Here is a 13,155-nt window from a genome sequence, read left to right as displayed (position 1 = left end):
CAAGCGCACCCACCCGGTCCCAATACACTAAATCCTGTCTAGGCATCAAAGACACCTGAAGGAATCTTCCTTGAAGTGAAGGAGTCACTTCCCTGCATCTGTAGGCACTGCAACTAAGCTGACTGGTCTGATGATCCTGAGCTCCTACAGACTCCGAAAAGTTCAACAACACAGGTGGTGGTTCTCCACAGCGCTCGAGGCCTGCCCTGCCTTCACACCAAGTTTGAAGCCAGTATCCCTCGTGGGAGCCACAGGAACCGAACCCCTGTGCAAGGTGTTGACTTGCTATTGCAAAGGCTTGTTAGCTTCGTTCCACAAAGAACTTCGGGCTTCAAGTAGCCCGAGACTCTAGAACCTCCAGTGACCAGAATCTTCATCCACACCGCATTGCTTGCGTCACTGCCTGCATCTTTTGGTGATCTGCTTGAGGTCCTCCCACGACTCCAGTGCCTCCGGCCTGTTGGACTATTTGAGGGTCTCCTTTGTTTCTTTGGCATCGCCTGATTACTCGGGCCTGCCCTGACTCCCCTGCTTGTGGTGCGTACCGTGATCCTTGCTGGTCCCGACATTGCATCTTCTTAAACTTCCACGTGAGTTGCAGTTGCCAAGGCTTGTTGGTGCTTTCGATGGACACCGATCCCTCAACTCACAACATCCAACATGGGACAGCTCATGAAAGGCTCCTTGTCTTCCTCAGCGTCGCCTGGTCCTCACAGCAGCAGATTCAGGGTCACCGTTGACTCTCCTGCAACACCCAACATAGGTGGGCATTTGTCTTCCAGGTCTCCGGGTCACTCCTGAGTGACATAGACTCTGTCCCCTCTGCTTGCAGGTACCTCTCAACTAGAATCCACATCCGGATTCCACCAGACACTTTCTCCTTCTCCAATAGTGGCACTTTCCTGAAGTCCTCCATTGGGTTCGATGGCAGTTTCCGACCCAACTTCACACCTACGTACCCGGCTTCCCTGGTGTAGGTAACGTGGGTACTAGGGTATCCACGGGTGGAGTGGCTCTCCAACCTTCTGTCTTCCATGGGGTTTATTCAGGGTCCACTAGGAAGGGTCCTTTTCCTTTAAAATTGCAACTGCGATTTACAAGTAGATCTGTACGGAGAACACGGTTGTGTTCCCACACTGCACACGATCCCCTTGGGGTTCCTAGTCACTCACCTTAGGTGGTTCATTGGTTGCCCGGCACTTCTACGTCCTCTGGACATTGTCTTGATATGAGTCATGGTTCTTAATATATGGTTTGGACCCCCCTGGGGTTCACTGTGTATTCTGTGCTATTTACGTGATTTGTATGCAAAAGAATTGTGTGCACTGTGCATATCTCCGGTAGGATATATTTAAACGTGTTAGTATTATATAATAAATACATATTTTTATAAATACATTGAGTGGTTCTTTTTCATTTAATCTATACCTATAAGATTGCTTCTGGTAAAACAAGCTGCTTTACACTCCTTCTGGACTAAGCCTGAAGGCTGCTCTCCATAGCTACCACTCAGACAGCGCTCTATGGTTGTCTAAGACCTCCTAATTCACCATAAGGGTTCTCTGGACTGGTGTAGGGAGTCCACTTACATAAGTGTACATCATCTACCAGGCCAGCCTCTCACACCATTGCTTTAGAATTTATTTGGCTTCACTGAAATATGTGATACTTAGACCTCTCGCTTGTTGGTGGCTTTGTTGTCAGGGTCTCCCATCTGTTAATGTTGTGCATTGCAAGGGTAGTGTTTTGTAGCTGTCAGCATTGCAACAACACCTTCTAACATGTCCTTGCTATTACTCTTAAGATGCTGCCACCTAGAGTTGGGCTTACTGAAATATGTCAGGCAGGGCAGTTTATGTTTGTTACATTCTGATTAACTTCTTGCTGTTTAGAATCGAACTTGTATCAGTTTCTTGGTCACCTGTGGAATTTTCCGCTCTTTCATTCTCCTCAAGATTCCTCTTGTGTCCCCAGTACTGTTCCTTTTCATCCTCGGATATCAATTCATTCTTCAGCGTGTCACACCCTGGAACAAAAAGTACACATTATCTCACACTATTCATTGGTTAAAAAACGTATATACTTTCTTTATTTCGTGTTTTATGGAGCGCGAACGTGACCAGTTAGGGTATCAGAGCGCTTTACTGGGATAACATGTTGTATACCAGTATGAAATAGTCAAAGAAAAAAAATACCATAAGTAGGAGTAGAAGGAGGTGATACATTTGGGGAATAACAGGGTATATAAAATGTTCAGATCATAATGCAGAGAAATCTAGCAAATATATTTGTGGGAGTACAAGGTCCGTACAGGATGGATAGCAGCCAGTCAGAAATTATTTCAACCATTTTCACTGTTTCACCTTCATACGGTTCTGTAATCAGGAACAATTTAGCAAGAATATTTCATTTACGTTATATGATCAACATACCTGTTAATCACAGCAGCTAGTAAAATAGCCCAAGTGGGTTTCTTTGTCTGCCGGGCTGGCAGAAAATCTATGTAATCTAGAAGGTACGTAATTCACTTTCCGTAGGTTAAGTCAACCGCTCAGTCTTCCACAGTTAACTGATAAACAGTAATATGTGTATATAAAAATTATTAGAACCAGGTTCAATTTGGCCTATTTTTCATATACGGTGCGCTACCACAATATATTAAGATGATTCCAATTACAGCTGTAGCCATGAGATAAATCAAAGCAATTGAATGCATTGACCCAATAGATGAAACAGAAATTCAGTCTGCTGGGATTTGAACCTGTTATTTGCAGACTGCATTCTCATCTCAGTAGCAAACATTGAACTAACCTTCTAGGGGCAAGTTAGAATGATACATAAGATTGAGTTTTCTGAGCCCCATCACTCTGCCTCTCACACCCTCTGCTGTGATGGAGTTTTTCACTACTACATTATCACGGTCATGTTTGAAGCCTCGCTTTAACTTACCCACTTCGCAAAGGACCCCATTACAAGTTGCTCGGAATTAACGATTCCAGGTGTATCTCCAACCTTGGATCCTGGAGCGAACTGCTTTTAAGTCTTGAAAGGTTTCTTACTTGGTAACCTTAATAATAGCCCTTACCTTTAAAGCTGGCTATCTTCAATTTGCATGTATTATCATCAGTAATGTACCTTGTGCACGCCATCGCTCTGCTCTCTCTAAGCGCACATGAGGCGTCCATTGATTATTAGTAGACTGCTGGAGCTACTTCTTGATAGTGTGGTTACTAATTGTTTCATTGGTCTCTCTGATATAGCATCCTAAACTTTGACTGAGTGATCTTTCTTGACAATTAAGATCTGAGTGGTATTGGCTTCAGGTTTGAGAACTGCTAAGCAATCATGTTCTGGATGGCGAAGAAGCACTCTCACAACCCGTTGATGCCATATAAGGACGGATGGTTCACCGTTGGCAATAACTGGATGTCATTGGTACAGGAGAGGGAGTTCACACTGAGGGCCGAATTAGCGTCTTAAAAAATTATTATAGCCATCAGCTCTAAATTCTCAAGTTTTGCTTGTGGTGACCCAATACGACAATATCTTACACGTGGTCACTCTACATTGTTATTACGAGTATCTTTGAAAACTAAAGCACCTGTTCTCAATGGATTATGGTCTTGCGTTGCAGCAAGTGGAAACCAATCGGCGTCTCGCTTCGCGTGTTCAGGGCTATGGGGTACCTATGCTTCTATTTGCTTATAATATACAATTTCAATGTTCTATTTTGAGCTACTTGTGTCTTCATACTCATGTTTGGCACTGTAAAGCCAGAGTCTCTTAGCTTTTAGTTCCAAAACGTTGGACTAATGGTATTCCTATTCTTTTGTTTGTGCCTTCTGGTCAATAATGCAAAAGAAACAATTGATGGACGGAATGCTAGACAATGCAAACATTCACCCCCAGTTGTTCTGCATTCCATGCATCAATTGTGTGTCTTTTGCTTCCTCGCCCTAAGTGCGCTAGGTATGCCCAGGCGAAGGTTGCAGGCTCACTGTGCCAATGGATTCAAGCTTTCCTGGCTGAAGAGGGTGAAAAACGGTCCTAGGATGCTTGTTTCCGGTACAGGGAGGACCTGGCTTAGCAGTTCGGGCTGGACTGTTCCCATGAGGAGCAGGGTCAAGACCGATTTGCATATGGCCAGGTCTAAACTGGGGTGGCATGGTGAGCAAAAGAATGATGGATTTAACCCAGATCTCTTGACTGGGGTGAATGTTTTGATTTGTTCTGCATTTTGTCCATCAATTGTGTGTCTTTTGCTTCTGGTCAATAAGGCAGGTATTTACGTTAACAGTGTTTCTAAGCTGTTACCACAGACGTATAAGCTTTGAGTTTCCCCTAGCTGTCAATTGCTTAGTTTTTAGTCCTTGACTTATTTCTGAATTTTAAGAGCTAGCCCCTGTCTAGTAGAGGATTCTCCCTTTGTTAGACTGGCAGAATCAGATATAGGACAAAGCTGTGCTAGGCTGTATCTGAACACCCAAGATATTAATGTGGATACTGTTCCTGGCAACAACGCGTAGCATTATAAATGTGATATAAAATCTGCTTTCTTACCTATGGAGTTATCCTTGCTCTCCGTTTCTTGAAAGTCCGTACTGGACATGCAGGTAAGTGGGTCTTCAGATTCAGTTTTCACAGTTACGAACCCTGATCACAAAATACAAAAGGCCAGAATATCTTTTTCATGCTATTAACTTGAGGTAAATATGGGTATTGAAGTCTTATTAGATATCAAAGCAGCACAATTGCCATTCGGCTGTTTCGCAACTTACAGCTTTAACCCATCCAAGAAGTACTTAAGAGCACATTAGATTCAATATTAATCAATAACAATCATAAACTTATTTCTCAGTGTTATGCTTTGTGCCAATCAGTAATTTATAAAAATGAAAGAGACTTTACCAATAGACAAGTATATTGTGACTTAAAATATGAACCCCCCCCAAAAAATAGAAGTACCTAGCACAGTCAAGAATAGACCATAAAGGTGTCCCGGGAAGTGGAATAGGGTCTGGGGTCCCTGGAAAGCATAAAGGGGAGATATTTGCACCCCGCCAGCGTCAATAAATGATGATGACCAACTCACGCCCCTAAATATTTTGTACTTGTCACTGTGTATTTGACCTCTGCAAACATGTACAACTATTTGATTTGTTTACTGTCTCCTAAATATGATGTAATCTGCGTAAGATGTTGATATTGTTTAATAAAAATAATTTATTTTAAAAAAAAGTGGGAAAAAAATAGATCATAAAATCAACCCCAAACATTTTTATAGTTCGCTTATACTAAGTGGTACATTTGAAGGGTTGTGTAAGCCGTCTTGGCAGCATTCAGGTCCCCTTACAAAAATATAGAGTACGTCTGACTGAATACAGGGAGGTATACAGGTACTCAAATGCAGTTTTAAAGCAGCCAACTCGGTATCCAAGGATGTGGTTAGATAAAAGGTGCTGGAGCTAAAAACAGTCTAAGGGAACTCATTAAGGGTATTGGGTTTTATCAGTGAGGGACCACTCCTGCCACGTCCCCACCCCAGGGAAATATATCTTTCTGCACATTTTGCTATGGATATATTCCACTAAGACAGACCCTTCACTATTATTGCAAATGCATTACCACCTCCTCTGAGGTGCTGGTAACATATTTATGCTCTGCCCTCAGATTTTGGTCTCAAATCGTTGATCCATTTGCTATGGATTCAGAATTTGGAAGCAACGCCTACAAAACGCCCCTTCCAGACACTAAAATGTTATCCAGTCGTAATCCATTTTCGGTTTTTCCAACTGATAAAAACATATCGTCAGGTTATGTGGTGAAAAATTAATTAATTCCATTCTATGCTATGTGCAATCTTCATTAAACAAGCATACATGTTCAATACTATCGCTCAAAAAAAATAGGTGATGGTCGGTGGCCTTCTTGTACACCAAGAAAAGAGCAGGACTTAAAATCAGTTATTTTGGTAACACCACAGAACAAGCTGATTCTTGTTTAAAAACAATATAAAGATGTGGAATGAAGAGCTGTTTAGAGAAATCTGTGCTTAAGTGCCTGGCTATCATTAGCCCTCCACGCGGTAAGTAACTGGGGTTTATCTACAGACCCAGTTTAAGTTAGAATTAGGCCTCATCTTAAGACCTAATGGACTTTGGCCCCAAGATGCCACATATTGGAGGCTTTGAGCCTCCATTTAATCTTCTATGTGGGCTTTAGCTTCACCCTCAGTCAGTGATTGGTGAGCGTTCTGCACTAAAGTGTAACATATGCCTGAAAAACAGTTTTCTGAGCTTTGTCATATTCCGCCCATGAGATGGTCAGTTGTGAAGGCTTAGTTTTCGAAGTGGGCGCTTCGCCTAACACTGACAAGGGGCAGGGCTGGCAGACTGGTGGGGGGGCAGCCTCCAATAATGAGATGGATACAGCAAAAACCAGAGGTCAGAGGATAGGGGGCAGCTCATTGCAGTGAAAGCGGAGGTTGCTTGGAATGCTCTTCCTCTTGCCCTGCGCACCATCCAAGACCCAGTTGCGTTCAAGAGGAAACTGAAAACACATCTATTTACCTGAAGCCCACTGCACGTACCCCGCTCGGCACAGCGCCGGGACACTCATGAGTAGCTGTGCGCGTTATAAACTCATATAACATAACACGAAGAACACTATGATTCAGAAAGAGTATTGCATATGACAAATGAAGTTGGAGAACAAAATGATGGGGGAATGAAATTCAGAAACTGGGGGCTTACGGAGGATAGGCTCAAGAATAACTAGGAATGAAATCTGCTCCATGAAAAAAATTCAAATAACCTTGGTATCTATGTGACTGGAGATGTATAACGTGGACTCAGACTTTGAAACTGGTCTTTGTAGGAATATCAGAGTGCATCTTATCTATAACTTAATTCATAAGAATGCTTAGGTACAACTTTTTTCACTCACCTGCAGAATTTTCCATGACCTTAACACAGTCATAGTTTCCTGGATATTTTTCCATTGTTTATCCTTTTGGTTTCCAGATCCATTTTGACTTTAATGTTTGGAGTACGAAGAAACATGAAAAATAAAATAATAAGCACAATAAAATACATTAATTGTAATAATACAAATGATAATGACTCAGCACTTGTCTAGAAGATGGAGAGTGGTTCAGAGTAAATAACAGAAAATATGGAGAAATGTGGATGAAAAGAAGTTAACCAATGGATAGTGTAAAAGTGTCAGTGCATTAGGAGTTGCTGACAAATATCTGCCTCGTACAAAAGCAAGTATTTAAGGAAAATAAATAGTTGCAATCAGAATGTTTTCGAAACATCTTTTAAGCTGTTTGGTTTTTGCCAACTCATCGAACACCATCGCTTTCCAGCAACTCAAGAACATCACAGCGATAACACGAAGCAGCGCAGTACTCACTCATGATTGGAGGACATTTTTGGGGTTCCACTTGTTTTTATCTGACAGAACTGGAAGTTCAAAAGTGGGACACAAACCAAGTCTTACTTATAATGAATATATTTATTTATGTCATTTTATCAGAATCCAATATTGTGACGTTCAGTGCATGGTCTAATTTCAGTAGGAGAATTTGAATTCAAGGGGAACTTAATATCCATATACTACATCAATTATTTTCTGAAGTATTTTACAGAGATAACTTGTTATAATAATGCTGATAGTAACATATTGAACTGATTAACTAATCCTGCTACCATTGGAAGAAATTCCTCTACTTGGCACCCACTGATTATCAACCCAGGTGCATGGCAGACTATTGCCAGGAGCTGCTCTTCTGCTGGGTGACAATTTGTGACACTTAAAACATGGAAATATCAAAGTCGCACTTCCAAACATGGACATTTCACACATAAGCAGGACACACGCTCCATCCCATGTTTTTGCTCCAAGTGGACCCATGTCAAGGGTGACAGCCCGCAGATCCTGTTCTTTCTGACAGCAACAATGTCATGTGCTAATTGTTGACACCAAAAGTACATGCTGTAGGTGAAATTACAAATTTCAAAAAGTGCTCACCAGGCAGCCGCTGTTTATTTCTGAATCGCGCTTTCACTTTAAAGTGAAAGCGAGATGCAAAAATAAAAACGCGGGCCATGTCTCCTTTTTTGTCCGGCCCATCCGGACTGGATCGCACGGCTTGTTTACATAACACTCCTCTTTGCGATAAGAAACTGCTTCACGACAGCCGTGAAGCAGGCGATCCAGTCCGGATGGGCCGGACAAAAAAGCCAAAAGGAGGCACCCCAAAATGCTTATTTCCAATGGCAGGCCACAGTTTACCATAAACGGTGACGTAAGCCAACGGAAATAAGGGGTTGGGCTTCAAGCCCTTTTCTAAAACTACTCATTTACAATAAATCTCGCTGAGCGAGCTACGAATGTGCGCAACGCTAGGCGAGACCTAAAAGCAGTGTGCTCTTGGGCAGAAACGTCTGATGAATGTGTATATGCCAGACTAGAAACAATACCCGTTCAACCACGCACCCTGCAGGAACACCCAGGAATCCATTGTAAATTGGAGCACTTGACGACCTCATCTAGGGTAGGAAGCACTATATGTTTAAGGCTCCCAGTTTTCAGTTTTTGCTGATTTTTACAGTTAAATATAGCCAGAAAACAAAGTGTTTCCTGTTTGCATTTCCTGTTAAAAGCAGAAAAATGCAGAAAACTGTGCTTCATGTGGGTGACTCGCCATGCTATCTTCGTGATTTCCAGGATAACAGCTGAGCAGATAGACAGCATGTGAAGTCAAAAAACAGGTTGAAATTTCCCTAAATACAGGCATACGTTAATATTTGTATTATAATGCTGATATTTGCCTGTGGGTGTAGCGTTTCGTTATATTTGGCTGCTTAATTTGCAATAACGCGACAGGCAGAAAAGCAGAAGCGTATATTTATTAATCAGTAAAATAAATGTGGAAACATACCAATTTAAAGCTCAGTTTATTCTCAAAACACAAAATACCATAAAACCAGGAGCCCTATATATTTTAATCCAAACAGACCAATCAGGAAATAACTTTAACCCCTTCGCTGCTCTGAACGTTCCGCGCTGGTGCGGAACGTTCTATTGCACGGGCGGGGCCGCGACGTTCAACTGACGTGCGCAGCACTACCGAGGTAGTGCATGCGACGTCAGTTGAATGTGGCCAGCACTCAAGGGGTTCAGCCTCATCAGGGTTATGGAAAGCAGTCCATAAATAACTAGAGGTTGAACGACAATGTTGAATGTTTTTCAGTTTCATAAAAACAGGTCTAGTTTTTAATTTGAAAAAAATATATATATATCTGGGCGGTTAACGTCGATCTTAAGGTGTCTCTGGCTGAAAGGAAGCAGAGCAGGCTCTGCTGTAGCTTTAAGGCAAAATCGGAGCAGAGAGTGCAAGAAGAAACAAGCTTTCACACCCTGGCGCCTGCTCCTAGAAAGAAATGTAAATGCGAGCAATTGGTTAATCAGCCGTTCTAAAAGCTGCTAGAGCCAGTGTAGGTATTTTAATATATATGGCCATTTGGGAGAAGAGTTGGCCTGAGGGCGGTGGACCTCGAATCTGGAGAACCAGGTTCGAGCCCCGGCAAGGAGGCGCAACATCCTGTGATTCTGGGCAAATCACTTAGGGGCAGATTTATGAGGCCCTTGCGCCTCTTTGCGCCGCAATTGCGTCACTTTATTTGACGCAACGGCGGCGCAAACAATGCGCCCTATTTACAACGTGACGCATCTAGGAGATGCATCACGTTGTAAAGCCCTGCGCCATAAGGAGGCGTTCCTGCGCAGGGGGGGGCGTTCCTGCGCAGGAACGCCTCCTAAAAGTGGCTGAGTGAAATCTATGAGATTACACTCAGTCACTTTCAGGCCAATGCTGCGTCAAAACCCTGCGCCTGCTTGAAGCAGGCTTAGATCTTGACGCAGCATTGTGAAGATGGGGCACCCCCGAGCCTTGCTGGAGCTGCGTCGCGCTTGCGACACAACTCCAGCAATGCGCCACCTTTACGGCACAGATGCGTCACGCATCTGTGCCGTTTTTGCCCCATGGTGCGCCGCATTGTAAATGCGGCGCACCATGGGCGGCGGAGCTGTGGCGCACTGTGGCGCACATTAACTGGCGCATCCCTGGGGATGCGCCAGTTAACATAAATCTGCCCCTTAATCTCCCCGTGCCTAACAAAAATAAAAATGTTTCCTCATGTAACGCAACTGGTTCTCGTGTAAGGCGCTCTGATACCTTCGAGTCAAGTTATAAGCTCCGTAAAAAATTGGGGGTATATGGGGACAAAGACATCTTTTTGAAAGGTGATGTGTGAGAGTGCCTAGCTGAGTTCTGGAGCGCATTCTTCTAGCTTATTAAAAAAATAAAAGTTTGCATTAGGTGCAGTCTAATTTTGTATAACAAACATATATATTTAGAAAAGCACTTGTTTTATCCTGAACACTAAAACTTTTTGCCCATTTTGCAGCAGCCTAACTTATGCTAAATTTAATTAACTTGCATATTAATTATGCTAATATTTAATTAACTTGCACATTAATTGTAATTTCAGCAGCAGACTTGGACAACGTAGCACTACATTTTTCAGTAACAAATAATTCAGTTCGGCACTGATTACACACGCAGACACCTGTAGTGCTCATATGTGACGTATGCCGGTCAGACGTCACTTCTCGTAATAAGTAGTGGTTAATTAAATTCACCCAACCCGCCCCCAAAACAAACTTGTACACATAGACAATATCATACCTATAAACTTTTACGAAACGTCCCAGCCATAAACACACTGAATACACGACGTGAGAAACATGGCACAGCGATTTCAGAAACAAGTGTGTGTTTTCCGAAAGGTTAGCTAAGAACAAAACGGGATAAAAGTGAAGCTGTTGCTTATGCTATGTCTACCCCTGATATACAGGTACCTGACATACAGGTACCTGACCCCTCACCGGTAGAAATGTCTGAAGACAGCACTTCCTGGAGCTGGCAAAGTGTCATAGACATAGAAAACATTCCACAGCTACGAAGCCTTTCGCTTTCTGGTATGTGCAACTGCCGCGGCCATATTACAGTAGTTTGTGTTTCTACAGAACAATAGGCTAATGGGTATTCAATCAAGATGTTTGGGACAAAACCACGTATATTTGTAATTCGATTTACTTTCCGCAAGAATAGTAGAATATTATTTGTGTTTATTCGTTCTCATTTTATGTATGTTTGTTACTTGATGAATACAGATTTCTATTTATTTGTTATTGCAAATGCACACAATTCTAAAACTGGTCAAGTTTCTAGACTCCGATAAATATATGAAAATATATAATTTCTAAATCTGTATTAGGTCTTACCTGCTAGGCAGCGTTGTCTGTTGCAAAAAATACGCGTGCCTACCAAGAACATACTGGGTCTTGAGGCCTGCCCATTACTTACCATTGGTTTTTATTTTTATTTATTTTAATTTTATTTAATGCGATTTTATATAGCGCAAACTTTACCCGAAGGTGTCAGAGCGCTTTACATAAAAACCAGTTGCAAAACATAAGGACTAAGGATTACATGTGTTACATAAAAGATACATACAGAAAAAATTGCAAATGTACAAGATGTAGAGTCACACAAGGAAGAGATACAAACAGAAAGAAGAGATATGAATGGAAATACAGAGTCACATAGGAATGGTAGAAACTACAAAGGTCTATTGCATATGCTAGTGATTAGAGTTATCTCTATATACATAGGGAAGGGATATGAGTGGATATACTCTGTAAGAGTCACATAGGAATGGTAGACTACAAAGGTCTACTGCATATACTAGTGATTAGAGTTATCTCTATATACATAAGGAAGGGATATGAGAGGATATACTCTAAGAGTCACATAGGAATGGTAGATAGTACAAAGGTCTACTGCATATACTATTGATTAGAGTTATCTCTATAGACCAAGGGAGGGTGGGAGGGATACAAGGGTATGGAGAAAAGGCAGATCAGCAAAGGGAAGAAACATTTGAGGATCGTCAAGGGGAAAAGGGTTAAAGGACGAGGGAATGGACTAGATAGCGGGTCAGAGTCCAGAGAAAAGCGGCCGAGATCAGCAGCAAAATGGCGGCCAGGGCAAAAGAAAAAGTTAAGAAGTCCAGGAGAGTCCATGGCGTAGTTTCTTTCATTCGAATGTGGCTGCAGTTGGTCTTTTTGCGCACCCTGAATTTGGCTGTGATGGGATTTGTGGCACAGGATGTGCTATTCCCTCAGGATAAAACAATTTGGTGAAGTGGAGAAGCCGGGATTAGATTGGCAGCAGTGCCCGCGGGGCCACGGCAGAGACACGCTTGCAGCGGGGGCAAGATTGGCAGCAGTGCCCGTGGCGGGGGCAGATCAGGTAGTCGGCAGTGCCGGAGATGATGTCCACGCTGCTCCTATGCATCCTGCCGCCAGCCCCGCAGCCCGACTCACACCGCTTGGACCCAGGCGGCAGTGGAGGCAGCAGCAGGAGGGGCCACGGCAGAGACCTCTTGCACCAGTCGATTCATAGTTGGCGTCCTGTGCTGAAATGGCTTTGCAGAGGGTGTGGGGCGGGAGCTCCGAGCCTCAAGTCTCGCTTCCAGGCTCTGCATTGCGTTTACACCTTCTCTGATCCTTTCTCGGCAGCGCTTGGGGACATCTCAGAGTCCTCGGTCTCGCTTCAAGGCGCTGCATTACATTGATCCTCTCCTTACATTAGTATCTCTCGGACCCTTTATATAGGGGAGGGGGTGCGATATCTCTCGAGGTGTCCCAGCTTGTCTATGCCTCTTTGCCCTTGTGTTTGATTGGCTAGTTTTGTGATTCCACGGCTTGCTTTTCAATCACTATATTTTTCTTTTGGTTTAACAGTCCATGATAGTGCATGTGTTTTCCCTCGTGTGGTCTCCCTATGGTACTTCTCTCATACATGCCAACATTCTAGAACAGGAAAGTGGGAGATTTTGAAGCAAATAAAATAGAGGAATTTATTTTTCCCATCAACTTTTATTGAAGCAGAGGCCATTTCAGGCAGGAGACAGCTAAAACAAAGCAATTTGGCATTCTAAATTGTGAGTCTCCCACCTGAATTGTCTACATTGGCATGTATGTTCTCTCCATCTCCGCTCTGTGGTGCTCTCTGACATT

General features: G+C 42.9%; 1 protein-coding gene across 2 annotated transcripts in view; it reads right to left on the bottom strand.

Moving 5' to 3' along the window:
- LOC144798973 (uncharacterized) overlaps positions 1-10,991 on the bottom strand; it is a 29,027-nt gene extending 18,036 nt beyond the window's left edge. The window contains exons 1-4 of one of the 2 annotated variants that reach the window (XM_078670115.1): positions 10,957-10,991; positions 6,946-7,033; positions 4,561-4,653; positions 1,922-2,026 (exon numbers count right to left, since the gene is read on the bottom strand). In XM_078670115.1, coding sequence (XP_078526241.1) covers positions 1,922-2,026; positions 4,561-4,653; positions 6,946-7,000 — 253 coding nt within the window. In that variant the 5' untranslated portion in view covers positions 7,001-7,033; positions 10,957-10,991. Of the gene's footprint in view, positions 1-1,921; positions 2,027-4,560; positions 4,654-6,945; positions 7,034-10,756 lie in introns of both variants that reach the window. The other variant, XM_078670114.1, reaches the window with a different exon arrangement.
- Positions 10,992-13,155: the final 2,164 nt, after the last annotated feature.

The sequence above is a fragment of the Lissotriton helveticus genome, chromosome 12 (assembly GCF_964261635.1).
Source record: "Lissotriton helveticus chromosome 12, aLisHel1.1, whole genome shotgun sequence".
In the NCBI taxonomy this organism is placed as follows: Eukaryota; Metazoa; Chordata; class Amphibia; order Caudata; family Salamandridae; genus Lissotriton; species Lissotriton helveticus.
Note: the sequence above shows the minus strand (reverse complement) of the source record. Positions and strands in the feature narration are given on the sequence as shown.